The 27,603-nt window shown below is 55.3% G+C and overlaps 2 protein-coding genes across 18 annotated transcripts in view; one reads left to right on the top strand and one right to left on the bottom strand.

Moving 5' to 3' along the window:
* Positions 1 to 285: 285 nt before the first annotated feature.
* P2RX6 (purinergic receptor P2X 6) lies at positions 286 to 27,603 on the top strand. Of its 9 annotated transcripts, XR_004243625.1 has the most exons (13): positions 288 to 703; positions 810 to 954; positions 1,155 to 1,226; positions 5,563 to 5,638; positions 6,076 to 6,169; positions 6,451 to 6,531; positions 7,285 to 7,426; positions 7,600 to 7,709; positions 9,027 to 9,120; positions 10,719 to 10,784; positions 11,482 to 11,559; positions 13,258 to 13,536; positions 22,967 to 24,458. XR_004243625.1 is itself a non-coding variant. In XM_032127761.1 (12 exons), the coding sequence occupies exons 1-12, from the start codon at positions 579 to 581 to the stop codon at positions 12,218 to 12,220; spliced, it is 1,356 nt and encodes a 451-aa protein (XP_031983652.1). In that variant the 5' UTR covers positions 286 to 578; the 3' UTR covers positions 12,221 to 12,398. The 9 variants fall into 9 exon arrangements, 8 of the variants coding, with proteins under 8 accessions (XP_031983652.1, XP_031983658.1, XP_031983650.1 ...); XM_032127761.1 differs by lacking the exons at positions 13,258 to 13,536; positions 22,967 to 24,458 and adding an exon at positions 11,936 to 12,398 and having other exon boundaries at positions 286 to 703; positions 7,600 to 7,697; XM_032127759.1 differs by lacking the exons at positions 13,258 to 13,536; positions 22,967 to 24,458 and adding an exon at positions 11,936 to 12,398 and having other exon boundaries at positions 287 to 703.
* Positions 7,419 to 27,603, bottom strand: part of AIFM3 (apoptosis inducing factor mitochondria associated 3) — a 66,723-nt gene continuing 46,538 nt past the window's right edge. For 4 of the 9 annotated variants that reach the window (XM_032127749.1, XM_032127751.1, XM_032127753.1 and 1 more), the window contains 4 exons: positions 25,671 to 25,769; positions 25,035 to 25,110; positions 21,217 to 21,321; positions 7,419 to 8,025 (listed from right to left, as the gene is read on the bottom strand). In XM_032127749.1, the coding sequence (XP_031983640.1) occupies positions 7,839 to 8,025; positions 21,217 to 21,321; positions 25,035 to 25,110; positions 25,671 to 25,769 (467 nt within the window). In that variant the 3' untranslated portion in view covers positions 7,419 to 7,838. Of the gene's footprint in view, positions 8,026 to 18,238; positions 19,523 to 19,657; positions 20,056 to 21,216; positions 21,322 to 23,347; positions 23,556 to 25,034; positions 25,111 to 25,670; positions 25,770 to 27,603 lie in introns of those variants that run through there. The other 5 variants (XM_032127756.1, XM_032127758.1, XM_032127757.1 and 2 more) reach the window with 5 other exon arrangements.

Genomic DNA, 27,603 nt, shown 5'->3' with positions numbered 1-27,603 from the left:
GGGCGCGCGAGGGGCGGGCGCGCGAGGGGCGGGCGCGCGAGGGGCGGGCGCGCGAGGGGCGGGCGCGCGAGGGGCGGGCGCGCGAGGGGCGGGCGCGCGAGGGGCGGGCGCGCGAGGGGGCGGGCGCGCGAGGGGCGGGCGCGCGAGGGGCGGGCGCGCGAGGGGGCGGGGCGCGCGAGGGGCGGGCGCGCGAGGGGCGGGCGCGCGAGGGGCGGGCGCGCGAGGGGCGGGCGCGCGAGGGGCGGGCGCGCGAGGGGCGGGCGCGCGAGGGGCGGGCGCGCGAGGGGCGGGGCCGGGCTGTGGCGGGGAGCGCGGCAGTGCCGGGGGTGCGGTGACCGCGGCCAACGGCCTCGGGGCCGTCATATCCCCGTACTTGCTTTTCCCTCCCCGGTCCGCCTTTCCCTCCCGGGGCCGCCAGCCCCCCGTGCCCGCCCTTCCCTCCGCGGTCCGCCTTTCCCAGTGTGCTTGCCTTTCCCTCCCGGTGCCGCTATCCCCACCGTGTGCGCCTTTCCCCTTAGTGCCGACACCCCCTGGTGCCGCTACCCGCCCTGTGTCTGCTTTTGCCCCCCGGTGCCGTCATGCCAGGCCCACCCTGCGGGTCCCTGCTCGACTACAAGACTGCCAAATTCTCGCTGACGCGGAACCGGCGGGTGGGGCTGCTGCACCGGCTGCTGCAGCTGAGCGCACTTGGCTACTTGCTGGGGTAGGGACCCTGCCCTCGGGGGTGGCCGGTCCCTGCTGGGGTGGGGACACACCCCCAGCCCTAGGGCCCGGCCGGGAGTCCCTCAGAGCCCCCCGCCCCTCCGCAGGTGGGTGCTGCTGCTGCGGAAGGGGTACCAGGAGCGCGATGCGGCCCCGCGTGTCGCCATGGTCACCAAGGTGAAGGGGGCGGCGGCCGCCGAGGCCGCGGGCCGGCGGCTCTGGGACGCTGCGGATCTCACCTGGCCCCCGCAGGTACGGCCGGGCTCCGGGCGGGGGCAGGGAGGTCACACATGCGGTCAGCCACCTTGGCAAGGGGATGCCGCGGGTACCACTGGCCTCCTAAAGCCCTGGCAAGGGCATTATTGCCTGTTCCACCCATGGTGTCACAGGGCGTCCCCTTGGACCCACCCTGGTGTCAAGCGCCCCGTTGATGGCTTCTTCTTGCTTCCCAGGGAGAAAATGTGCTCTTCCTGGTGACCAATTTCATTGCCACAATCCAGCAAGCCCAAGGCACCTGCCCCGAGGTGAGTGAATGGAGCTGTCCCAGCCTGGCCTCACAGGGGTGGTGGATGGAGCTAGTGGTCCTGCTGCTCAGGGGAACCCAGCGGAAAACCAGATAACAGGAAAAAATGGATTTATATTACCACGAAACCCGATTCCCCTCGTTCTCACTGCTTCATAGCTCTCCCCAGCTCATCTGCACTTTACTCTGTGACACCCGCATGAGCCAAGGTGTGTAACCACATGCTACCAGAACTGTTTGTGGTGGTCAGGACAGGGGACATGGGGCCTCACCAGGTCTGGATTCCTTGTGTGGTGACATTTTTATGACCATTCCAGGCTTTCTGCTGCCCTTGAACAAGGGGATGCTTTGACACACACTCCATGGATACCTGTGTCATGTTTCCTTGATAACTCCATGCTGCAGGACTGATGTCCATCTTAGTGTCCTGTTTTTAGGAGGAATGGAGCACAAGGTCTAGATGGTTTTCCAGCCAGCCAACACTAAATGGTATATGTTCTCTGGGAGAAATCTTCCCTTTAAGGCTGGAGTCAGGCCAGCTCCTCTGCTGAGCTCTCCCAGGCTGGACCCAGCTCAGCAGATGGGAGCAAATGTCCTTTAAGCTGAGCCACTGCTGGCACATTGTACCCAAGCCAAGCACCAATTGTCCTAATGGTCCCTTCAGCTCCTGCTGTGGCCAAATGCTGCAGAGGAGGAGAAACACCGGGTCTGGGTTGGGGAAAATGGCACAAATGATCCATCTTTAAAATGTTGAGAACTCCTAAAGTCCTAACAGTGGGGAAGACAAGTGCTGTAGGGCATTTCGGGTTTCTCACAGGCAGCCGTGGGCACCTCTAGATGCTGGGTTTGCAGTGTGCAAGCCAAGGACACACAGAGCTGAGGATTTCATTCTGTTCCAGAGCTGGGATGTATGTGGGTGCCTGTCCCAGCCTACACCCCATGCTGATCTCTGGGAGTTCCTCATTTCCTGGCACTGGGGCTGTAGATGACATTCATATTTGGAAAACTTTGAATATTTAGCAGTGGCAGCTACTGGCTCTGCAGGGAGTTGGAGCTGTCTTAATATTCTCGATGACCAGAGTATTTGGTGCTGGCGGACAAGTGTGTCTGTGGCCAGAGGCAGCACCAAATATGAGCCGAGCTGTTTCAGCAGCTGTACATGCACTTAAAACTTTGCATCCTTTTATCCCCTTATGTTCCAGTGTTGCAGTGGGGATCCTGCAACACGCATATACCAAACCAGGAGTCCCGTGGAAAGGAAATATATATGGACAGACAGATTCTTGGTAGCTGTTTCAGAGATGTTTATTTCTCCAGCTGCATGGCCGGAGCTCTGCCGAGGAACTGTTCAATCACGGGACCAAGGGTCCCTCTGCCCGCACAGGGAACACAAACCAACCAACGGGAACGAGGCTGAGCAGGGGCAGGGAAACCCCGTGTCTGTGCCCTCAGGGCCCCTCTCCCAGGGCTACACGGCAGGGGAGGGACCCCAACACCTCACCCGTTTTATTTTAATAAAAGGAGAATGAAAACAACTGGATAAACATAACAAGAACTGTTTCAAGACAAAACAAGCCACCCTCCTGAGTCTTTAAATGTCCAAACAGATTCTGTGGAACATCTTAGGGCTGACAGAAGGGAGACAGAACTCTCTGAGCATGCTTTGTGGGGAAACTGAGGCAGGAGAAGGTTTAACTTCTTCCCTCCCCTTTTTCATCCCCCACTCGGCATTGGAAAGGGATTTTTGGGGAAACAATTGGCAAAAGCATGGTTTTGTGAGGGAAACCATGGATGAAAAAACGGATTGGGAATACACTGGGGGTAATAGGACATAGGGTAAAAGGGAAAGGTGGGATTAGGAAAGGGAGACTGTAGGGAGGGCTTACAAGGGACATATTGTCTAACATGACTACGATTTTTAGCATATATACTGCCTTTTACAGGAACACCATCAGGCCCAGTGACCTGCGATGCTTGTAACCCTTTTCTACCTCGTATAATTTTGAGTTGCACCACCTCTCCATCTCCCAAGCTTGGGATGCATTTTCCAGGGTTATTCTTTTTAATAGCAGTTCTATGCACGAATATGTCTTGCTGGTTGTCACACCTTGTTATAAAACCATAATTTTGCTTAACATTATACCATTTTACTATCCCTAAGGTCTTAGTTACTATGATCTTTTCCTTTTTCCGAGTGGCTGCTGTTTTCTGTCTCGCTGCATCTTTGCTCTCTCCTTTGGTCACTCCCGTGTTGGAATTGTCGGGGCTGCTGGTGCCTGCGCGCTCTTCCCGGGGTCGCGTTGGGGGCCGCGTGGGCCGGGCCGCGCCGCTCAGTTCTCCGTGCGTCGCCTCCTCTGGTCGCAGCTTCGCTGCCGCTTCCAGGCGCTGCACCCACGTCTCGGCCGGGCCCCCGAGCGATGACCCCCCCGCGCCCTGCTCCAGCGCGCGTCTCGGCTGGGCGCGGCTCCGTTCCACCGCCACTGCCGCCCGCCGCCGCCCACGCGCCGCCCCTCTCGGTCGGGCGTTCACGGGGCTCGCTCCACCACGCGCTGCGCACGGCCGGGCGGGCACCGCCGGGTCCCGCCGCGCCTCGCTCCGCCACCGACACTGCGGCTCGCGTGGCTCCGCCCGCGCGCAGGAACTGCCTCGCTGCTGCTCGCAGAGCGCTCGGTGCACGTGGCCTGGGCCGCACGGTCCCTGCACCAGGCTTCCCTTCGCCAGGACACAGCTGACATTGCTCAGCAGTCTCGGTAACTAAATAATATTCACGAAAATATTCTTCCATCGGCATATATTTTGACTCCAGTATTAACTGTGTCCAAACGGTTTTCCAAAAGCCCTTGGTAAGAATTAAATCCCAAGAAACATAGAAAAAGTTCTTAAACAACCATGCCAGGAAGTGTTTCAGTTCTTTTTGAGCTTGAATCAAGCTAAAATTTACAAATCGTTGTTCAAGAATCGTTTTAAGTTTAAGATAAATGTCCATGTGCGGCTCTGAGACCCAAGAGTCTTCCCACGGTTCCTCCATAGTTTAGATATGGAATAGCAAAGCAAAACCAAGAAGAGGAATCCAAAGTTTCCAGGGTTTACTCACACAAATCAGTCGCTTAGGGATCGAGGATCGTTCTGCTCACAATTCTCCACCATTTGTTGCAGTGGTGATACTGCAACATACATATATCAAACCAGGAGTCCCGTGGAAAGGAAATATATATGGACAGACAGATTCTTGCTAGGTGTTTCAGAGATGTTTATTTCTCCAGCTGCATGGCCGGGGCTCTGCCCAGGAACTGTTCCAGTCACAGGACCAAGGGTCCTTCTGCCCGCGCAGGGAACACAAACCAACCAATGGGAACGAGGCTGAGCAGGGGCAGGGAAACCCCGTGCCTGTGCCCTCAGGGCCCCTCTGCCAGGGCTACACGGCAGGGGGAGGGACCCTAACATTCCAGTGTTTGTGTTCCTTTTCAGACTACCTAGTTCCCTTCTTCCCATGCCTTCTCTTCCTCCCCTAAATAACCCATTCCCTGTAAACACCCTGTGCAATCCTGAGATGTTCTCCTGCATCCCATAATGACTCCAGACCCCTAGGTAGAGCCCACCCAGCCCAAAGATGCTACTCCTCAGATCACGTTGGTGGGGTTTACACCTGAATGAGGGGCTGGGGCTGTCCTGGGTCAGCCTGGGGAAGGCCTGGACAGACCCCGACTTCTGACTCCATAACTGGGGATTCCCCACCTGCCTTTGGGCCTCTGTGTCCCCCAGGGCTTGGGGAGGTGGGTTTCTGATGAGCTGCTGACTCCTGTCATGGCCTGGGGGAGGTGTTAGTGGTGTTTCCCCAACTACATAATCTCTCTGTGTTTGAATAAGAGGTTTTTACTGCTCCTGACAATCAGGTAGGTCCAGAGTAAGGGTGAAGCTTTCCCTGTCTCTTGTAAAACTTGTGTTATGCTGGATTTAGGGTCTACTAAGCTCTCCACCAGGGAGTTCATTACGGTACTTTACAAGGTGTTTAATGGGCTCAGTCATTAAGGCCCTTGTGAACCCCTCTGTGCTGATTCCCAGTTCCATCTGAAAGGTCAGAGGTAGCTCCTGAGGCTTCCTCTGCCTCCGAGAAACAGGATGCAAATGCTCTGGAGAGCATGGAGACAGGCAGGAAGGGTTGGCCCTTGGACATGCCTCTCTTCTGATTGGCTAGAGGCTGGTGACTGTTCTTCTCTAGTTGTTTGGGAAGCACTTGGAGAAGCAGGAGCAGCAGTGCAACAATGCGGGGGGGAGTGACAGCATGGCCTCAGATAGCTGCACAGCATAGTGACCGTGCTTCTCTCTGTCCCTCCCAGAGCCCCTCTGTCCTTGACGGGATGTGCACAGAAGACGCAGATTGTCCCATGGGAAACCCTGTGGTCCATGGCAATGGTACTGGGTGTTTTGCTAAAGAAACAAAATCCTAGAATGGTTTGGGTTAAAAAGGAACTTAAAGCTCATCCTGTTCCACCCCCTGCCATGGGCAGGGACACCTCCCACTGTCCCAGGTTGCTCCAAACCCCAATGTCCAGCCTGGCCTTGGACACTGCCAGGGATCCAGGGGCAGCCACAGCTGCTCTGGGCACCCTGTGCCAGGGCCTGCCCACCCTCACAGGGAGGAATTCCTTCACAATATCCCATCCAGCCCTGTCCTCTGGCAGTGGGAAGCCATTCCCTGGGTCCTGTCCCTCCATGCCTTGTCCCAAGTCCCTCTCCAGCTCTCCTGGAGCCCCTCTAGGCATTGGAAGGAGCTCTGAGGTCTCCCTGGAGCCTTCTCCAGGTGGTCAGCCCCAGCTCTCTCAGTCTGTCTTCTATTGTCTCGCTTCTAGGGATAAAAACCGGGAAATGTTTGATGTTCAATGCCACCTGTTCCACCTGTGAGATCTATGGCTGGTGCCCTGTGGAGAATGGCACCCTGCCCAGGTAATCACACATGAGGAGACAGCAGGTGTTGGGAGCTTTGGCTCCTTCCGCTCTGTGTTAACCAGGAGCCTGACCACACTCGCCCAAGGGGCAGCCAGGCTCAGGGAGACCTTTGACATTGACCTCCTGGTCAGTTAAACTCAGAGGACTTCACCCAAGAGCATTTCTTGCACCTGTCCATTGTAGCCAAAATCCTGGGTTTGCAGGAGAGACTGCAGAGCTCAGGAAATGGGGCCTTGGCCACTGTGCAAGACTTGACTTCATTGGTTGTTGTTTTCTAGGAAACTTCTTCTGGCCGAGACGGAGAATTTCACTCTTTTTATAAAAAATACTGTCCACTTCACCAAATTTAACTTCTCCAAGTAAGTACAGCACTTCCCAGATGGGCTGAGCATGCAGCCTGGTCCAGCCTTGGCATTGAGCCTGTCATGGGGCTGAGGAGCTGAGGCTTGTGGAGCCAGTGGCAGCCAGGGCAGGTGGTGCTGGGGCAGTTAGGGCAGGGGGCAGTTAGGGCAGGGCAGGTGTTGAGGTGAATACAGGTCACTTCAGCTGTGCTGAGTGTACCGCTCTAAGAGCAGTGGGATGGGGACACCTCAGAGAGAGAGACTAATGTCCATCTGCCCATGTAGAGCACTGTGGGGAGCAGGACAAGGCCAGCCATTCCCAAGCTCTCATCTGGGAGTGAAACTAATATTTTTGTCTTTCAGTGTTTGCAAAGTGGTTTCACAGAAGGCAAGTAAAGGGCTGCACTGGCCCCATGGCCCCAGGCACACTGACTGTGCTTCTGTACCATGGCAGGAGACGTGGCATGAACTGTCCCTGCTGTCACCCCTGGAGCACTGACTAGAACTGGGTGCTGGGAAGAAACAGAGGAGCACAAAGAGGCAGAAGGGAAAGCCATGGCACATGCTATAGAGGATAACCCCATGTGTGATTCCTCTGGGCTGGTTTTTCTCCACCCTCTCTCCATCTGAGACTTTAGGCGAGGCATTGACTGTCCTCCCACCAATGCAGGGGCACTGGGGGGCCCAATCCAATGAGAGGGTCCCCTTTTCAGTCCTACAGCTGGGCTCTATGACCTCCTACACCCCTGCACCCCCTCTCTCCTGTCTCAGGTGCAACACTTTACAAACTACTGACCCCAGCTATTTCAAGACCTGCACATATGATCCAATCTTCAACCCCTCCTGCCCTGTGTTCCGTGTCCGTGACATGGTGGAGGCAGCTGGAGAGAACTTTGGAGACCTTGCACTACTGGTACTTGTTTTTTTATATGAGTATGGAAGATGACTCGAAATTCCCCAAGGATGTGAGCAAGAGGCAGAGGACTGACCTGAAATGCTAAGGGAATATGTGATCTGGGAATGTCTGAACAGTTAATAACTCAGCCAATCTGATCCCATGCTTCTGGAATAAAATATGTTTTGCAGGGGGGAAGCATCAGAGTTCTTATCGAGTGGAACTGTGACCTGGACCGTGCTGCTGCCCAGTGCCAGCCACAGTACTCCTTCAGCCTGCAGGACACAAGGTACAATTTCAGGTGAGGATGCTGGGACAGCAGCAACACAGGCCTGTTGGGATCACATGGCAGTTGTTTGAGATTTCAGCTCTGATGGATGCTCTGAAAGGAGCAGGGAGGACAGGAAGTTTGCCTCGGTCAGTTCACAAATTACACTGAGCTGGGTGGGAGTGTGGATCTGCTGGAGGGCAGGAAGCTCTGCAGAGCGATCTGGACAGGCTGGATCCATGGGCCGAGGCCAGTGGTGTGAGGTTCAACAAGGTCAAGTGCCAGGTCCTGTCTTGGGGTCAGAACAACGCTGTGGAATGCTCCAGGCTGGGTCAGGGTGGCTGGAAAGCTGCAGGCAGAAAAGAACCGGAAGGTGAACATGAGCCCTGGTGTGCCCAGATGGGCAAGAGGCCAAGGCCACCTGATTTGTGCCAGCCCTGATGTGGCAGCAGGGCCAGGGCAGTGCCTGTCTCCTGTGCTGGCACCGCTGAGACACCTCCAGTGCTGGGGCAGATCTGGGTCCCTCCTGACAAGAGAGACCTGGAGGGGCTGGAGCGTGTCCAGGGAAGGGAACGGAGCTGGGAAGGGGCTGCAGCCCCAGGAGCAGCTGAGGGAGCTGGGAAAGGGGCTCAGCCTGGAGCAAAGGAGGCTCAGGGGGGACCTTGTGGCTCTGCACAAGTCCCTGACAGGAGGGGGCAGCCGGGGGGGTCGGGCTCTGCTCGCAGGGAACAGGGACAGGAGGAGAGGGAACAGCCTCAAGTTGCACTAAGGGAGTGTTTAGATTGGATATTAGAGAAAATCTTTTCACTGAAAGGTTTGTCCAACCCTGGTGCAGCTGCCCAGAGTAATGGTGGAGTCCCTATCCCTGAAGGGATTTAAAAGCTGTGTAGATGTGGCACCTGGGGACATGGTTTAGTGCTGGGTTAATTGGTTGGACTTAATGATCTTAGAGGCCTTTTCCAATGATTCTGTAATTCCAAGACAATGGGGAATGGTAACTCAGGGCAGGGCCTGTCAGTAGGGGGATGGTGTGGCAGTTCTCACACTTTGTAGCTCTGTTGTGTTTGGAGCTGAGCAGGGCATTATCTGCCTGAGGGCAAGGACCTGTGACTGTCCCCACCTGAACTCCCAGTGGAGCTGCGTGCTACCAGTGACCCAGACTGGGTGCTGAGGGGATGCTGATGCCCTGCTGTTGGTGCCAGTGAGTCATCGCAGCACGTGTATGCCCAGTTCCCAGCCTGGAGGACACCCAGGAACCCACAGGCCCAGCAGTCCTTTGGCACTGGCACCCCCTTCCCTCCCTGCCTGCACAGAGCTGCCTTTCTGAGCCATGCCCAATGTTTCCCACAGAACTGCCTCCTACTACTGGGGCTCTCAGCAGCAGCTCTACCGGAACTTGCTGAAGCTTTACGGGATCCGCTTTGACGTCTCCGTGCACGGCCAGGTACCATGAGCGCCTCAGCCCCAGGGCTGACTCCTCACACCACTGCTCCCACTCTACCCCTGTGGCTTTCTGCTACTGCCACTTCTCCCCACCTGAGTGAGCTCTTGACCTCTTTCCAGAGTTTTCTAAGCAGAGCAGAAGAAAACAGTCTCTCTCATTTGAGGAAAAACCTTTTGGTAACGCCCTAAGGAGAGAGATTTCCCTCACTGAGGGTCTGACATGGGGGCTGTGAAGTGTTCTGTAGGCAAGGTGAGATGGTTTGGGCCTGTGGGCCTCTCTCTCTGAGGGTCTTATGGTGGGAGCACCCTGACAAAGATCAAGCTGAATTCTACTGAACTGGGACAATTAATCCCTTCTTGATTAAAGGTAACCTCAGGGGGAAAAGGTGTGGTGTGATCAAGGCTGGACATGCCCTAGCCATGTGCACTGAGAGCTCAGAAACCCCCTGTGTCCTGGACTCATTCCCAGCAGTGTGGGCAGGGGGTAAGGGGGGATTCTGCCCCTCTGCTCTGCTCAGGTGCAGTGCTGCCTCCAGCTCTGGTGTCCCCAACACCAGAAGGATTTGGAGCTGCTAGAGTGAGCCCAGAGGAGGCCACGGAGATGCTCCAGGGGCTGGAGCCCCTCTGCTCTGAAGCCAGGCTGGGAGAGCTGGGGGTGCTCACCTGGAGAGGAGAAGGCTCCAGGGAGAGCTCAGAGCCCCTTCCAGGGCCTAAAGGGGCTCCAGGAGAGCTGGAGAGGCACTTGGGACAAGGCATGGAGGGACAGGACACACGGAATGGCTTCCCAGTGCCAGAGGGCAGGGCTGGATGGGATATTGGGAAGGAATTGTTCCCTGTGAGGGTGGGGAGGCCCTGGCACAGGGTACCCAGAGCAGCTGTGGCTGCCCCATGATCCCTGGCAGTGTCCAAAGCCAGGCTGGAGCGGGCTTGGAGCAGCCTGGGACAGTGAGAGGTGTCCCTGCTCATGAGATGAGCTTTAAGGTCCCTTCCAACCCAAACCGTTCCATGCTTCCATGATTGTTGATGCTACTCTGTGCAGCATCACTCACAAACTCAGTGCTTAGCTTTCCAAAGAGGGAGCCTGTGCTGAGAGCACTTCCCACAGTGAGAGATGTCTACAGCTGGTCTTTTGTGCTCAGTAGTGCCCTTTGCACCTAAAGAAGATGAAGCACAGAGTGCAGGACAGGGTGCACCACTTCTAGGCAGAGAGAGCAGGTCCAGGAGCTGTGGAGCAGGAGAGAACAGCTGGAAGAGAAACCACCAGACTCATTTGTGCAGGGAGGAACACATGACATCGGGATCATGTTTGCTGGGATGTGGTTCCATGGGTGGCAGCTGCAGCAAGAGGGAGGTTCCTGCTGTGCCTGCAGGAGCAGGTGGGTCACAGTAACCTCTGCTGCCTCCAGGTCATCAGGCACCTCAGTCCCTTCTTTGACAGCCAAAGGAGGTTGGAGTCAGCACAGCAGTAGTTCCTACAAGTGGGCATGGGGAAATATCCCTGGATCCTTCTGACTTTGAGCACGCTGCCCCGCAAGGCTCAGCCCATACCCTTCTCACCCCTCTGACCTGCTCTCTTACCTCTCCCCTGTTTCTCACCAGGCTGGGAAGTTCAGCATTGTTCCTACTGCCGTGAGCTTTGGCACCAGCATCGCCTTCTTTGGTGCTGTGAGTACTTCAGATACCCTCTTTTCCTTTGATCTGTGGCTTGGGATTTGCCACTTCTCAGTTGTTTCCCTGCTTGTCTGGGCACAAGGCTTCCTTAGTGCCAGCCAGCATAGAGGGGAGATGGTCTGGCAGAGTGTTAGCTCAGGTTTCCCTGTAACCATTAGTAATGACACCACTGGATCGGGCTCCTGAGTGCTGTCTGGGTCACATCTCATGGAGGTCAGGTTTTTTTGTGGATCCTGGGACAGAGCATCACTGGGGTGCTGCTGGCAGGAGAGAGCAGCTGCTCTCTGCTTCTCCTCCACCTCTGAAGAGACTCAGTGTTCTGTCACTATGGTGGGTCAGCCCCTTATAGAGCCCTCCTGTGGCTCTTCCTTTCTAGCAGAGGAACAGGGAGGTCCCCCACCTGCCCCTCTTTCCTCCCTGACATGTTCGTCCCAGTCCATATGTGACTGTGAGTGTGCTGGAACAGCCCTCCCTGTCCATCCATTGCAGCCTGGGGATCCTGTCTGACCTTCTCTGCAGCTCCTGGGACCAGGCTGGGTCAGAGAGGAGCCAGTGGAGCTGGCTGGAGGCAGGGCTGGCTCACTGCCCCAGCAAATGCCCACAGCTGGCTGCAGGGCTCAGTAGGAGCTAGGATGGAAGGCCAGGCATTCCTGTAGGAAGTTTCATGTCTTCAACTTTTGTTTGTCTCCAGGCTACAATGGTCTGTGACCTGGTTCTGCTCTACCTGGATGGAAAGGCTGACCTTTATTGGAAGGAGAAGTTTGAGGAGGTAAGGATAGGGCCACATGGGAGAGAAGAGGTTTTTGAAGTGAATCATTTTGGATTTAATTATTTTCTGCCCTTTGGTTAAAACTCACTTCCCAAGATCAGGGAAAAACCTGGTGGAGCAGCTCTGAGTCTCCAACTTTTGGGCTTGGTTGCCAGTCTGAACTGAGAGAGGGATCCAGCTGGTGCCGGGAGTCAGGGAATGTTGCACCATGACCTCAGCTGCTGTTAAGACATCAATGAGTCCCCATGGAGACCTTACGTGGAAAACTGACTCAGCTCTATGTTTATTCACCCTCTTCCAAATGGAATCTGTTGGGACTCTGTGCAGAGAGAGGCCAGCTCTTCAGAGCACATCCCATTCTGTGGTTCATTGACAGGTTTATATGCCAAGCATGATTCTATTGTGGGAATTCACTGCCCTGGTGAATCAGGGAGTTACAGGGAAGCCCCTACAGACCAGAAGAGCTGGCAGCCCTGCCTCAGGTCATCTCCAGCTTTGTCTGGCCAAGTCTTCGGAGCCTCTGAGGACTGAGATCCCCCATCTCCTGGTGAACTGTCCCCAGGATGCACCATCCTATGGGGGGAGGGGGGAAATATTCCTAATGCCTGATCTCAAATCCAGACTACAGTGGGGGTCCTGGACAGTGAAGCTGGTTGCATGAGACCAAGCAGAGTAGCCCAGTGCTGCCTGGGCTGTCTCCATGTCTCCATGCCTGTTGTATACTGATGTCCCTGTTCATTCTGCAGGCAAAACCCCCTAAAGGTAAGCCTGAGGCCGCAGCTGAGAGACATCAGGAATGCTCCACTGAAAACACCCTTCCCTCCAGAGCCACCTCCAGGTAGATGTGATGGGGGCATGGCTGCAGCCCCGGTGGAGGTGGGCCAGTCCTGGTCCAGGTGGGCACTGCTGCGGTTAGGGTCTGCCTTTGCTGGAGAAGCACAGGCAGCAGCAGCAGTTCTTGGCTCCAGGGCACAAAGACATCCCAGGGGCAGCTCGCAGCACTGACAGCCGGTGCTGGAGCAGAGCTGCCCACGGAGGTGCCCCAGAACCAGAGCATGCTGCAGAGCAGCTGGTCCTGCTTGGCACAAGAGGCTTAAAGCATTTTGCAATTCTCCATGTTCCAATGGCCATGGGCCTTGATTTCCCTTAAAAAACAGGGATGCAATGGAATAAAGCTGTTCTGGAAGCAGGAGGCTCTGCTCTGTCTCTAGTCCTGGAGGGACTGTAAGGTTGTGGAGTGCTGCTCTTGCACCTCGTGCCACCCTGCATGCTTCCAGTTGGGATGGCTTCATGTGGGCCACCTGGATTCTCAGAACCTCCCTGGGAAGCTCAGGAGCTGAGCTTAAGGTTCCAGCCCTGGGCTGGTACTTCCTACGGGTATGCAGTGGTTCCTGCACCCTGGTTCCTGCCTCTTGCCAGGGCTGATGCTCAGTGAGGACAGGCACAGCCCTGGGGTGAGCCGGAACATTTCAGTGGGACTGACCCGTCACTCCCACTTTTCCCAGGGTGTGTTGGCTGGTGCAGGGCAGGGATCAGCTGAGCTGTGCCTGCGTGCTGCTCTGGAGGCTCCACAAGGCTCAAAAACAGTGTCTGTGGTTCAAGCACCCTTTAATGCTCCCAGCCAGGACCAGCTGTGTGGAGTGGAGGGGTCCTGCAGCATCTCCCCATCTCAGCTGCCTGTCCCCCTGTGTCCCCCAGCTCCAGCCGGCCCCTTCCACCCTCCTGGAACTGCCGCAGATAGAACTGTGCCGCCAGCTGCTTGGTCATGGTCCTCAGCGCCAGGAAGGCAGCCACGATCTCGATGAGGAGGAAGGCTAGGAACAAGCTGTGCATGGGCACCTCCAGCGGCAGGTGGATGACCTGGCTATCCGTCAGCAGGAAGAGCAGGAGGGGCAGCTGGATCAGGAAGGAGAGGAGCAGGAACGCAGCCAGCTCGGGCACCTGCAGGAGCAGAACCTGCTGAGATAGGGCAAGGAGGTAGGGGTGGGCTGGGGGGACCCTCCTGTGCTCCTGGAACTCCCTGCATCAGCCACTGCTGGCCTTGGCACCTGGAGACTGGGGATGTCCCTGCCACACACAGCTGTGGCCAGATGCTGTCAAATCCCCCCAGTGCTGAAGGGTTACATGGGAGGGATACAACAGGAGGGCAAGTGGGTCCCCTTCATTCCCTCTCTCCAGATCCTGCCTGCACCCACAATTCTCTTCTAGGACAGCTCCAGGCAGAACTCCAGAGGAAGGACAGTGATGGGCACTTGGGTCCCAAGTGAGGGGACATCCAGCTCCCCCAGCTGGGCTGATCCTCACTGAGCACAGGGGGCTTCATGGCCAGGGCAGGCAGTGCTTACCTTCTCCTGGAGGTTCCCCAGGTAGCCCAGGTAGAGGCGGGAGCCCTCAGCCAGTGAGAGGATGAGGAAGGCTGTGACCAGCAGGAGCTGGTAGTGCCAAGGCAGCAGGTGGTACTGTAATGGGGGCACAGCCTTGTCCCAGTCCAGCTGTCCAGTTTCCCCTCTCCCTGTGTACCATTCCCTGCTCTCCATGCCCAGCTCCCTGTGCCCTCCTCCCCATACCCAGCTGCCCATGCTCTGCCAGCTCTCAGCATGCTGGTGCCCAGCTCTGCCTACTCTTCCCCCCTGGTTTAACTGTTCCTGCCTGGAAAGTTCATGATTTCCATCTCTGGCAGACAGAGATGAGCAATCTTGTCTCATGGGGGTCAGGGCATTTTGGGGATCCATTAGTTCTCAAGAGGCTCCTCTGTCCCCTGCCTACTTTGTCCCCCACCCAAGCCCAGGGAGACTTGGCAGGAGCAGCTCCCCCCACTGCCATGTGCCCCATAGGATGGTACCTTCAGGTGCAGCATAATCCCCTCAGCCAGGCACCAGACCGGGAAGTAGTAGACGTTGAAGTAGAGCATCACCTGGAGGGGCAGGCTGGACAGCACCTCATGAGCTAGGCAGGATGGGCAGGGATGGGCAGGCTGCTCACCAGCTCCGGGGTCCCCCTGCCCAGAGGGACCCCCCCTCATAGTTTGTGGAGGGGAGCAACAGCCCCTGGGTCCCACAAACAGCTGATTGCAGCAAATGTTATTTTTGCTCCCCTCCTTGGTGGGTGGGTTCAGGGACCCTTTGGGTGCTCCTGGCTCAGAGGCACCCAGGTGCTTTGGTGATGTGCTGAGCAGGGTCACAGTGATGGACAGCCCCTGTCCCCAAGCCCCCTCCGCAGAGCCCCTCTGCCCATACCTGGCTGATAGGTGTGGGCAGTGCCGCTATCCCATGTCTTGTTGTTGATGAAGAGGGAGCCACTGAAGGCCACCAGGCCCCGGCGCAGGCTGGGGGGCAGCGGGGTGGGCACAGCCATGGATGGCAGCCGAGCCCTGCTCGCCCCAGCCCAGCTTAGCTGGGATTAGCCAGAAGGGAATCAATGGGATGACAGGCCAGGCTAATGCGCAGGGCCACGCGGCCATTGGCTCCCTGGGGACAGGGTTGCTGAGCTGGAAAGGGGATCTGAGGAAGGAGAATTCCCACCTTGGAACACGAAGCCTGTGCAGGAATCACAAGGAGGAATTGCAAGGAAGTCAAAAGTCACAGAGTATCTCCCCTCTGCAGCATCTTTAGGGGGTGACAGCAGGTTATACCTGTCACTGTGACTTGCAGCAACTGCACCCTCTCCCAGCCAGGCTCTATCGACACAAATACGGCTCAAAGACCCCTGACAGATGGGGATGCCTCATGAGAGGATGGTGCTTTTCATCTGAAATGCTTCTTCAAGGCCTCCAGGCTCATGGAGCATTTACCCATCACTGTGAGTTCCCCAAGCCCCATCCAGGCTCAGGAGTGCTGGGGAGGGCAGTGAGGTATGATGTGTGAGGGGGTGGTTGAGCCGGAGGTGAATGACAGGAAAAGGGAATGATCCTTCAGGAACTTCAAGTTTAAAATCACAGAATTATTAAGGTGGGAAAAACCCTCTAAGATCATCAGGTAAAATCATTAACTCAGCACTGCTAGGGCCACCACTAAACCATGTCCCCAGGTGCCACATCTACACATTTCTTGAACACCTGCAGGGATAGGGACTCCACCACTGCCCTGGGCAGCTTGTGTAAGAGCTGGACAAACCTTTCCATGAAGAAATATTCCCTAATATCCAACCGGAACCTCCCCAGCCCAGCCTGAGGCCGTTCCCTCTCCTCCTGTCCCTGTTCCCTGCGAGCAGAGCCCGACCCCCCTGGCTGCCCCCTCCTGTCAGGGACTTGTGCAGAGCCACAAGGTTCTCCCTGAGCCTCCTTTGCTCCAGGCTGAGCCCCTTTCCCAGCTCCCTCAGCCGCTCCTGGGGCTCCAGCCCCTTCCCAGCTCCGTTCCCTTCCCTGGACACGCTATGTAAGTGTCAGTCTTACACTGACACTGTTGAGTAGAACAGATCTGGTCTCACCTCATGATCTTCAGCCTCTAACTCACCCCATAAGGTGCATCAGAGAAGCTGCCTCAAATAGTGGGAGCAGATGCTATAAATGGGATCCTTAAGGGCCAGGAATTGTCAAGGAACACAAGAAACCAAAGAAAGAGATGATTCTTTACCTTGATAAAGCTAAAATGAAATTGCAGAGCTCATTGCCATATGCTTCCAAACCCTGAAAGCAGGGTTAGACTACCACCTGACTGGCTGAAGTTGTAGGATCACAGAATCACAGAGTGGTTTGGGTTGGAACAGACCTTAAAACTCATTCCGCCCCCTGCCATGGGCAGGGACACCTTCCACTAGCCCAGGCTGCTCCAAGCCCCGTCCAACCTGGTCTTGGACACTGCCAGGGATCCAGGGGCAGCCACAGCTGCTCTGAGCACCCTGTGCCAGGGCCTCCCCACCCTCCCAGGGAAGAATTTCTTCACTATATCCCATCTTCTTCCCAATGTCCTAACCTGCCCTTGTCCTGTCCCTCCATCCCTTGTCCCAAGTCCCTCTCCAGCTCTCCTGGAGCCCCTTTAGGCCCTGGAAGGGGCTCTGAGCTCTCCCTGGAGCCTTCTCCTCTCCAGGTGAACACACCCAGCTCTCCCAGCCTGGCTCCAGAGCAGAGGGGCTCCAGCCCTCGGAGCATCTCCGTGGCCTCCTCTGGACTTGCTCCAGCAGCTCCAGGTGCTTCCTGTGCTGGGACCCTGGAGCTAGGTGCAGTTCTCCAAGTGGGGTCTCACCTGAGTGGGGCAGAGGCAAAGCCCCAGCTGTCCCCCAGGTCCTGCCAGCACACAGGCGAGACATGGGCAGGGTGACAGGCACAGCCCAGAATCTGAGGAGCAGGAGCTGGTGGAGAGCTCAGGATCTGGGGGCATCAAGTCTGCAAGGTGAGCAACCAAGATGATAACTGGGCAGTCTGGTGAAGATAACTGAGATGGGGCACTGCAGCCAGGGGTCACTGCATGTGCCACAGCTGGGCTCTCATGCCTCATGGGAACAGGCAGTTTCTTAAGTAGAGATGGAAACTTTCTCTCCTGGCATGAGAGGTTGCAAGATGTGCCTGGAGAGGTGACAGAGAACACAACCCAGCCTTGCCCATGTGCCTGGACAGACTCACCACCAAGAAGCATTTGCCAAGGCGCTGGATGAGGGGTCCCAGGTTTAACACCACCCCACACCTGTGCAGAGGAGCAATACCCATCTGAGCCAGCAGCCCCACCCCATGACCTGGCACATGTCCCAAGGAAAGCTACAGTCGTGACTGGAATTTCTTGTGTCACAGATGATATTACCAGCCCTGGTTGAAACAATTCCTCTGTAAAAAGCAGGGAATGGGACTTGTTACCCCCACTGCAGCTGTAAACTGGGGCAGAAAGTCCTTCCTTGGCCCCTGAATGGTCTTCAGCCCTGTGCACATGGGGGTGATACCCATTTTATGCAGCTCATGCCCAGTACTGGATGAGGCAGCATCAGAGGCAAAGGAGGTCAAAAAGCATCTTCCTGAAAAACAAAGCACTCTGCTAGTGTGTCCCCAGTGTAGCCAAGTTGTGCTGGGGGAGCTGCCAGTCTCACCCAGCATGGAGTCAGAGAGCTTGGGGAAAACACAGAGCTCCAGGGAATATCACCTTGTGGTGCCCCAGAGTCCCCTGGCACTCCAGCTGGGTCTCCTGGGGAGCTGCCAAAGCCGAGTCCAACTATCTCACCAGCAGGACATGGGATAAAAAGCCAGATCTTTGTGGGTAGTGGGCAGAGCTGAGGCAGCACCTGGGCAGCTGCCTCCACCTGGGTAGTGCCCATGGCCCCAGGCCACTCTGGAAGAGCCCTGTCTGGGGCTCTGGGAGCTGAGCAGCCCCAGCCACCCCTGCCCTCAGAGGAGGACCTGGGGACAGAAACACTGACATTTTGTCTTTTGGAACCTGAGATGAGACTTGCAAGTTCCCATCATTTTTTGGATCCAGTAGTGCTTGATGAACAGTAGTCCTTGTTCATCACTATGTGCTGGAGTGTGCGCATCCTGCTACTGTCCCTCCTGGTCATTCCACCTGGGAAAAGCTTTGCAGTGAAACCAGAGATGTGATAGACACTGGTGCACTTCTACCCAGGTGAGCTCTGAAAGAGTGGAAATAAATACGGGTGAGCTGGACACAGGTGGGAAGTCTCCAGAGAGGAGGTGCTTGAACAACCTGGCCAACCTGCATAGGTCACCCAAGGTCTTGGAAGGAATCAGAAATTACTCAGATCCCAAGAATAGTATTGCTTTAATTCATAGGGGTGAATCAAATTAAAAATATAAATCCTCTTGTTTTGGACTCAGGGTAAAACACTGACTGCTGGGGAAGGAGTCACCCCCAGAACAAAGCACTGGAGTCTCTCCAACGGGGACCCTCAACCCCCACTCTGCTGGGCTGATGGCACGGGGCTGTGGCTGGCCAGGTCCACTCCTGAGCTGGAGACACGGCTCTTCTTCAGCATGGGGCAGGGAACAGGACAGCATAGTGGGCTGAGAAATGCAGCCTTGTCACTATGCCAGACAAGTGACAGAGGATCAACAGTCAGAAATGTTCCTCCAACTACTTTTTCTTGAATAACACCTCAGCAGCATCAGTGATCCCATGATAGTATTAAGGAGAGATATCCCAAGGCTGGCTGGAAGGGTGGCCACCCAGCCCAGGGCTGCAGCTGAGCCATCACAGCTTTCAGGTACCCCTGCTACCCCGGGAACGGACCAAGAACTGCCAGTTCCCCAGCCCAAGCTGAGCCCCCAGAGACAAGGGAATGCCTCTTGGCTGCTCCAGGACAGGAGATGCTGGGATGGGGACCAATGAGCTCCAGAGCCCTCAGCATGGTCAGGGACCCACCTCTGCTGGGGGCCTGCACAGGACCAGCCTGGACAACACAAGCACCAGCTGCACAGAGATCACCCAGTGTGACCCCATCTCCTGGCCCGCTCAGATGCCCCCTGGGGTGGGTGGGCACAGGGAGAGCTGTGGCAAACGCTGCAGCCATGCAGGGAGGGAGCAGATGTCAGGCTCTGCAGGGATGTACATTGGAGCTCTGCTGGGAGCGAAGAGAAATTGGAAAGGAGCATCATGCATGAAAGCACAGGAGCAACCAAAGGCACTCGTGCTGCTGGGGTGAGGGGCATGCATGGGGCAGACCCGCCTGGGGACCCTCAGCCCGATGGCAGCATCCGGAGCCACATGGCACCCATGCCCACTACCAGTGCCAAACCCCATGCTCTCTGGGGGCTGCTTTTCCAGCATTCCACAGCAATTGCAACAGCAGAGCCCCAGCCTAGCAGGCACAGGGGCAGAGGAGTGGTGGGAGATCCTCCTGGGAAGGTCAGTGCACAACGCCAGGCGTGGGTTCATCCAGGTCTCAAAGGAAAATGGCTGAGCCATGGGGTTCCCACCAGACCGTGGAGCTGCCATCCCCTCTCCCCATGGCGAGTGCAGCATCAGGAGGGCTCAGCCATCAGCGGCGTTAGGAGCCTTTTCCTGTTAGCCAGGACATGTCTCCAGTTCTAAAAGAGAGAAAAACCACAGCACTGTGAGGGGTTTCTCAACATGCCCAGGGAAATGCTCTTGGTGTGCCTCAGTGCTAATCCAGTACTTGGTGTTCATCCCAACACCCTGCTCCCTCCTCTGCCCTCACTCATCTGTCACTAAACTGTCCAAAAAGTCATCTGCAGATCCTCAATTCTGTGTAAAACTAAGCTCAAATATTTTATTTATTTATACTTAAAAGCAGCCCTTCAGCTGAAAATTCACAGAAAACCACCAAACCCCCAGCCAAGCAAGGTCCCAGCCAAAAGGCAGCTGCCCATTCCCCATGGATCTGTGCTTGATGTGGCTCCTGGCAGTCGCAGCCCTACCACCCAGCATTGCCCCCCATGCGAGGGGGATGCAAAACAAGGACACCCTCCATGTAACCAGTGTCCCCACATGGGAATTAGGGACATGGAATCAGGGGGTCGGCTGTCCCTCCTACCAGCCCCTCACACCCAGCACACTCAGGACCCCAAACCGAACATACTTGCCATGATGGACAAACAGCCTAAGGTTGTGAAAGCAGCAGGAGACAGAGAGAGAAAAGGCATTCAGGTTTAATCTGGCTTCTTCCAGTCCCCAAGCCCCATCACAGTGCCAGCAGCTCCTCCCCACCCCTGAGATGCCCACAAGATACCACCTCCCTCCCAGCCACAAAGTGGGACACCAGCAACCATTTCCTGATGTACTGGGGTGATGGAGGCCCTGGCACAGGGTGCCCAGGGAATCTGTGGCTGCCCCTGGATCCCTGGAAGTGTCCAAGGTGAGACTGGACAGGGCTTGGGGCAGCCTGGGCTAATGGAAGGTGTCCCTGACCATGGCAGGGGGTGGAACTGGTTGGGCTTTAAGGTCCCTTCCAACCCAAACTATTCTGTCATTTTATGAAACCGGTCTCAGCTGGGTGGGCCCACGACATGCTCCCCATCCCAGGGGTGCCCAGGGAGTCTGAGCTGGCTCAGAGCTGCCTGAGGGTTGGGAGTGCTCCTCTCCCTGAGCTTTTGAAAAGATCTGCTTTTATTCCAGATGTGGAAACACCCGTGGGACAGGGACCCACATTCCCTCAGCAGTTCTGATTCCCACTCAAAAGGCTTCTTCCCAGCTGTTATCACCTCCCTGGCACTTGCTTTCCAGCACCCACCCTCAGCACAAATCTATGCTCTTTCCTCTGCACGGCCTTAAGAATGAAGCAAAGGGAGAAAACTGCCCTTTGCCTATGAGCTCTGCTCCAAGGAACTGGAGGCTGAGACACCACAGGCCGGCATCCTGGCACCACCAGCTCTCTGGGCTGGGTTGTGCATAGGAAGTTGAGCACAGACTACACACCCAGTCCCTCTCTGCAGGTCTCCTTGACTGACTAGGTGCCCAGGTGCACCCCAGCATCAGGCATTGCTTCATTGATGATGTGCCAGTGCCTGAAGGCAGGGAGTATCCCCATCCCATCCTGTCTGTGCAGGGATTTGGTTCCTGGTGTTTAAGATAAATCCCATGTGTGTGGGATGCCAGACCAGGAGGCAGCCAGGAAGCAGCACAGGGGGGATGGAGGAAGCAGAACAGGAAGGGAGATGCAAGAAGGGTATGGAGAGGGATCAGTGGGAAAGGCTCAGCTCTGCCCAGCATTCTGCTTAGCCAGTGCCCTGGCACTGCCACTTCCCACTGCCTGTCTACTTACTCCACATCGCGCTTCCGGATGGTCCTGCCAGCAGCCAGGACCTCGGCCACCTTGGAGACGATTGGGTCATAGTTCATGCTGGCCACAGCCACCACCTCGTCACTCCTAGGGCCAGGCAGAGCAAAGCAGTTAGGGCAGCCTGGATGGCCACAGTTCCATCACCCAAAACCCACCATGATGGAGAAAAGAGGGAGGCAAAGAGGAACACCCACTCCAGAGCCAGGCCCGATCCCAAGGTATGAGCACCACAGGGATTGTGCTAGTGGCTGGAACAAGGATCGGGAGAGGGCACAGAGTGGCACAGCAGGCTGGCCCCACTGGTCCCACCGATGTTCATGTGCTGATGTGGTGAGCATCACTAGGGTGCCTAGGTGATGGAGACAGCTCTGGCACCCTGGCATCTGTGGGAAAACACCACCAAAGGTAGATCTGATGGTGGATAAAAACCTGGACACCACAAAGGATGCCCAGCTGTGATCCCTGCACTGCAGTCCTGTGCTGAGGGAGTGGAGAGGCAGGTGGTCAGGATTTCCCTGTGGAACACTCAATTGGGATGCTCCACATCTCCTTCCTGATCTCCACCTCCAAATGGGCAGAGTGGCCCACTCTGAGCTGCTCCACAGGCACTGGGACAGTTGGGTGTCCAACCCCTGGGCCCCACAGCCCCAGCAAGGAAGTCCCCATGTATATGGGATGTCCAGGTTGGCTGACTGTTCCCCTAGCAGGATCCCAGTGCAGCTGGGATCAAAGGTTGAGTGGAAAACAAATGAAGCAGAAGGAAGAGGATGTAAAACTGCTGGAGGAGCTTTGGCTAAAGGTCACACGCAAACGAGAAGGGCCCTTCTCATCTGAGGTTTGCCGAGGTCAATCCAAGCATAAACTTTCAAAGCCTGACTCATGAGGAGATAACTGAATGCACCCTGTGAGATCAGGGAAGATGTGTGCGTAAGATATTAAACTCTGGTGATATTGTTGAATAAACTGAAGAGTAGAAGCATCCACTAAACCAAGATCAGCTCTTATATCCACTGCCAAAGACCTCTGTGATCAACAGAGCAAAGAGCAGCTGGGGTGGGGAGGGATGTGTGCCTAATTCCCAGGATGAGGAGAGCAAAAGTTGTGTTTCAGAGGACAGCCATGTGCAGCCATGGGAGTTAAAGCCATCTCTCACATCTGTCCATAAAGCCATGGGACAGCTCCATCAGACTATTTCAAAAAACTCCCATTCCTAAACAAGCTCACAGCAAATAAAGGAGAGCAGTTTCCTGAGCAGAGCCAGCTGCCAGCTGGGAAACACAAAGTGGTTGGAGAGACTTATCCATCAAAACCAGTGGGAGATGTGCTGTTCCAAGCAATGAATAACCAAGGTGTGCAAGGGAACCAAAAGATATACTCCCACCAGCTGCCCACTGGCTCAGCCTCAAGCCCAGACAGTGCCTGAAGGGGCCAGCCAGGAAGGCACATGCAGCCCAAACATTTCTGTCAGCAGGACATGGGGTAGCTGCTCCTCTTGCAAAATAACTCATGGGGTGCTGGTGAGCTGGAGCATCTTGCATCAGCAGTGGCTTTTGAACACTTCGTCAGACAGAAAGGGAAGCCAGGAGGAATCCCTCTTTTTCAAAAGGTCTTCAAAGGCAGCAAGAATTCCCTTCCTGAACCTGAGATTTGGAGCAATCAAAAGTCTTTGTGAAGACTGAGGAAAGAGGGAAGCACAGTGGATGTGTCTACATGGTCTTCCCTTCCTTTGCAGGGTTCAACGTAACAGAGGTCGGGAACTGTGAAGAAGATAGCCACAGCAATTCCCTGGTCTCCAAGGTCTTAGGGGCAGGATGACATCAGTCTGTTGTGAAGGCAGTGTCCCACAGGGACATCTGCAGAGTGCTGTCCCCTACACCTCCCAGCACAGGGTCTTTTACTGACCTCTACACAGCTCTGACAAAACAGCTTTCCTCTTCAAACTCTGGGGCAAAAGAAGCCTTATTGTGAAATCCAATTCTGAGGACAGGCTATAGGAGTGGGAACTACCAGCAGTTCCTGCAACAATCAAGGAGGACCAGGGAGGAGAAGAGTCCAAACCACAGGGTGGGCATAGCAGAAGGAAGCAAGAGGAAATGGTCAGCTTGGGACTGTCCTCAGTCCAAAAGCATTATCACCAACTAGAAGAACTACCACCAAAAAAGAAAGAGGAAGAAATGTTCCAGTGGCCTCTCACAGACAGGGAGCCAAGCAGCAGGGGAGGGACACACTGGCTGACCCCCCCAGCCGGTGCTTCCCAGTACCTCCGGCTCTCAGCATGGAATGCCGTCCTGGTACCCACACGCCATCTCCGGGAGCCCCTCCTGGGTGGCAGAACAACACAGCACTCAGCAGGAACCCCCAGTGCTGCCCGCCAAGCCCAGTTTCCCTGGCAGCCCCTGTCCCTTGCAGCCACCACAGCATACAGATTGTGGGGCCCTGGCATGGAGCAGGGATTATGCACCTCGCTCAGGGCGTTCCCTTTGAACAGCCTCCTCAGATGTTTAATTAAAGCAACCTGACCTTTCCTTTCTGATTAGGGTTGGGATAAAGAGATAAAATGCTCTCATATGGAAAGGCTGCAGGAGGGGAACAGCAGCTGCAGAATCCCCACAGCAGCTCTCCCCAGCACAGGTGGTGCCTTGGCACAAACCCACCCCTTCAGGCAATTTTGGCCAAGGTTCCAGCACACTCTGAGCTGTATCCAATGTGCAAAGGGCCCTGGGTGCCATCTGGAGCCCCATCCCTGCAGCAGGTGTTTACCCAAGGTGTGCAGGTACCAGGGGGAGGAGGGTGAGCATCAGGGATCCCTGGGGTGATACAATGACAATGAGCCCCATGCTTCTCCAAGCCCAATGCACACATCCAACCACCCGGCTCCATTCTGGAGCAACATGGGCAAGTGGGCCACCCTCAGGGAGGGAGAAGGCATGGGGTACACTGGAGAGGGGACAGAGGGGCAGTGAAGTGATGTCTGCAGAGCCAGAGCTGGCTCCTGTCCAGAGCTCCCTCCTGTTCCCTGCCTGGATGCTTCTGCCAAGTGCTTTGGTGGCTGAGCTGGGCAGCCCTTTGCTTCCCTGGCTTCCCTCTCCTCATCCTTAATATCAGAAAGCACTTGGAGAAACCCCTCTGGTTCCAGCATGAGCGTGTTCTGTGGCCACTGATTTCAGACTGGGATGGACAAAGGCAACAGAAGAATAAACAGCAGCAAATATTTTTGGGATAAATTAATGTATTTCCAGTCTAAACAGCCAGCATGGCTCCAGAACAGCTGAGGCAACACATCCCAGCTGCCAACACATCTCAAGGATGCATTCCCAGGTAGGCTCTCAACCTCGGGGGGAGCTGGGTTTCACTACAGGTGTAACAAAGTTCCTGAGTTCCTTCAAACCTTCACAGTTTGCGATAGACAGAAGAGCTTTTTGAGCTCAATTTGTCAAACCAGAAGCAGAAACAGTGATGCCTGAGCACCCTGTCCAGCACTGGTCACAAATCATTAACATGGTGATGAGATGGGAAGGAAATATTTGATAGTAATTGCCAGTAGAAGCCACCATCTGCTCCCAGAGATTATGAGGACAAAGGGTTTACGTTTGGCAGAGACACCAGGTCCAAAGACCAGTTTAACTTGTTGTACAATCAGACCATCACTTCTCCAGGGCCTTGTATAAGTGTCCCACAAGGTCAGTGTCCAGAGGTGAACAAAACCGACTGACAAAAGCTCTGGCAGAACTATCTTCCAGCCTAGCAGAGTAATCTCAGATGAATGCCTGTGTAGGAACATGGACAAGAGAAACACTTACTTGGTATAAAATGCCACGAACTTCAGTTCATCTAAATCTCCCTGAATGACAACATCATCAAATCCTTCCCCATGGCCTGGAAAGCAAAGCAGAAGTGGATTCAGCAGCAATTCCTATGGATTGAGCTCTAAGACAGGGTATTTCATTCCAGTACTAGATGGAGAACATCCTGCAGTGACCAAGAGACCAGCACCTGGAGATGCAGGTACCAAAGATCACAGAATCACAGGAGGGTTTTGGGTTGGAAGAGGCCTTGAAAAACATCTTGTTCCACCCTCTACTATGGTCAGGGACACCTTCCACTATCCCAGGTTGCTCCAAGCCCACTCCAACCTGGCCTGGAACTCTTCCAGGAATGAAGCAGCCACAGCTTCTCTGGGCAACCTGTGCCAGGGCCTCACCACCCTCACAGGGAAGAATTTCTTCCCAATATCTAATTTAAGTCAATCCTCCATCATGTTTAGAGAAGTGCACTTCATGGCAGATGGGTTTCAGAGGAGACATTGAACTCCCTCAGAAGCCAGGCAGGGAAGCAGCCCTGTGGAGGGTTCACAGCGAGGGAGGTGACCCTGGCTTCTCTATCCCAGGACACCTGCAACCAGCACAGATTCTCAGCAGCCCCAGGGAGCCTCTTACCTGCATATCGGATGCTCTTCCCAAACATAGCTGTCCACAGGTACGGGACAGTGCTGATCTCTGTGCCGTGGGCCAGCATGTTCAGTGCGGCGATGCGGCCTGCAAGAGAGCACAGGGACAGGAGAATTGCCACACCAGGTCAAGCTCCATGCTCTGCCCTCAGGTCACAGCATCAACATCCGCAGTCACAGAGTACAGGGAAACCAAGAACTGCTTATGAGAAAACCCACACAGCAACAAATACAAAGCAGGGAGCATGCAAGGATGGGCTCAGACTCCTTCCCATGGTGCAGCTCCTACTTGTCACCTCCACTTCTGTGAGCCATGTACCCATGAGACTCTTTCCCCCCAGCTTGTGCAACAGTGACAGGGTTGAGGGTGTGCTGAGCTCCTATCCAGATGGGGATGGGATGGACAAATCCTTGGAGGGCATGGAGACTGCTGGGGTACAGTCCCTGCTGCAGAAACATATCTGGATGTGGGGGATGTGTCCAAAGGCTGAATTTGGAGCTGTGGTTCCAAAACCTCTCACCCAGGGCACAGGAAACCTCCCTGTGGGACTGTGGCCATGAGGGCAGCCCATCACACCAGGGGTTTCAGACTGATGAGATGGGAGAAGGATCAGAGCTCTGCTGAACACTCCTGGGCCAGCCTGGCAGTGTGGGAAGCCCAGCTGGGAACCTCAGCCCAGGTTGGCATTAGGATGTGAACTCCTAAGTGTCTCAGGGCAAGAAGAAGAGCAGGCTCCCACAGCAATGTGTGTTGGTTTAACACAGCCTGATTTTTTGGTGGGGGGCGGGGGGGAAGCCACAAAGGTGGTTTCTGTGAGAAACTGCTAGAAACTTCCACTGTGTCCAGCAGAGCCAATCTCTGACGGATCTGAAGATGGACGTGCTGCTGGCTGAATTAGAGAAGTTGGTAACACCTCTGTGATGACATATTTAAGAAGGAAATCAAAACCGCGTGCAGCGTTTTTTTTTCCAAGGGGTGGTGAGGCACCACTGCTGGGACCATTCCGTGTGTCTGGGGCCATGTGGCCACAGCCATCTCAGCACGGCCTGCAGTGAATTTTGCCTGCTTGGCCGCTTTTAGCCAGCCGTGCTGTGAGCAGAAGGGCAGGGGTGGCAGCAGCGGCTTCTCCTTTTCAGAACCCCGCATGAAGAGAGGCGCTGAATGGTGCCAGTGCCGCGGCAGCCGCAACTACCCACACAGTGGTGGCGGGGACCACGTGGCCAGTGACGAAAACATGGCGAGTGATTCCCCGATACAGAACTTAGATGAGATCAACTTCTCAGCACTGCGAAATCTTGCAAAAATCTTTGAACTGGAATTTGTTGGCAATGGTACTTACAAGCAGCAAATTTTTTTCCTCCTAGTCGGAGAAAGAGGAGGAAGTGAGGACATGTGGAGAAAAACAATATGGTGACACCAAGGTCAATGGAAAGAAAGAGGGAGAGGAGGTGCTCTAAATGTCAGAGTTGAGATTTCTCTGCAAGCTGTGGTGAGGACTATAATAAACAAATTGTCTCCCTGTAATTCATGAAGTCCATGGGGGGATGCAGAGAACCACTCACAGACTGTGGGAAAAGGTGCTCACGCCAGAGCAGGTGGATGCTGCAAAAGCTGTAATCCAGTGGAAGACCTGAACGGACAAAGAGGGCCCTTGCTTCCAGAGATAAAGAGGACTCTTGCTTCCAAACTAGAGCAGCTTATCTTTAGAAGACTACACCCCATGGACTAATGACCCAAGCCTGCAGTTTTGGGAAGACTGCTTTGCCAATGGGAGGGACTCATGTTACAGCAGGTTGGGGGGGACTGATACTCATGAAATTAGAACCACGCTGGAGAAGTTCACAGACAACTGTCTCCCATGGGGAGGACCCCACAGCACAGCAGGAAAAAGAGACTCCTTTCCCTAAGCGAACTGAAGAAA

Source organism: Corvus moneduloides, chromosome 18, assembly GCF_009650955.1.
Source record: "Corvus moneduloides isolate bCorMon1 chromosome 18, bCorMon1.pri, whole genome shotgun sequence".
Taxonomy (NCBI): Eukaryota; Metazoa; Chordata; class Aves; order Passeriformes; family Corvidae; genus Corvus; species Corvus moneduloides.
The sequence above is the reverse complement of the archived record's forward strand: the minus strand, read 5'-3'. Positions and strand labels throughout refer to the sequence as shown.

What these genes read in the sequence shown, in the direction of transcription:
- P2RX6 (XM_032127759.1), top strand. Translation starts at nt 579, where the DNA reads ATGCCAGGCCCACCCTGCGGGTCCCTGCTCGACTACAAGACTGCCAAA. An exon ending in GACACAAGGTACAATTTCAG is followed by an intron (nt 7,710 to 9,026) that starts GTGAGGATGCTG and finishes TGTTTCCCACAG; the next exon opens with AACTGCCTCCTACTACTGGG. An exon ending in GCATCGCCTTCTTTGGTGCT is followed by an intron (nt 10,785 to 11,481) that starts GTGAGTACTTCA and finishes GTTTGTCTCCAG; the next exon opens with GCTACAATGGTCTGTGACCT.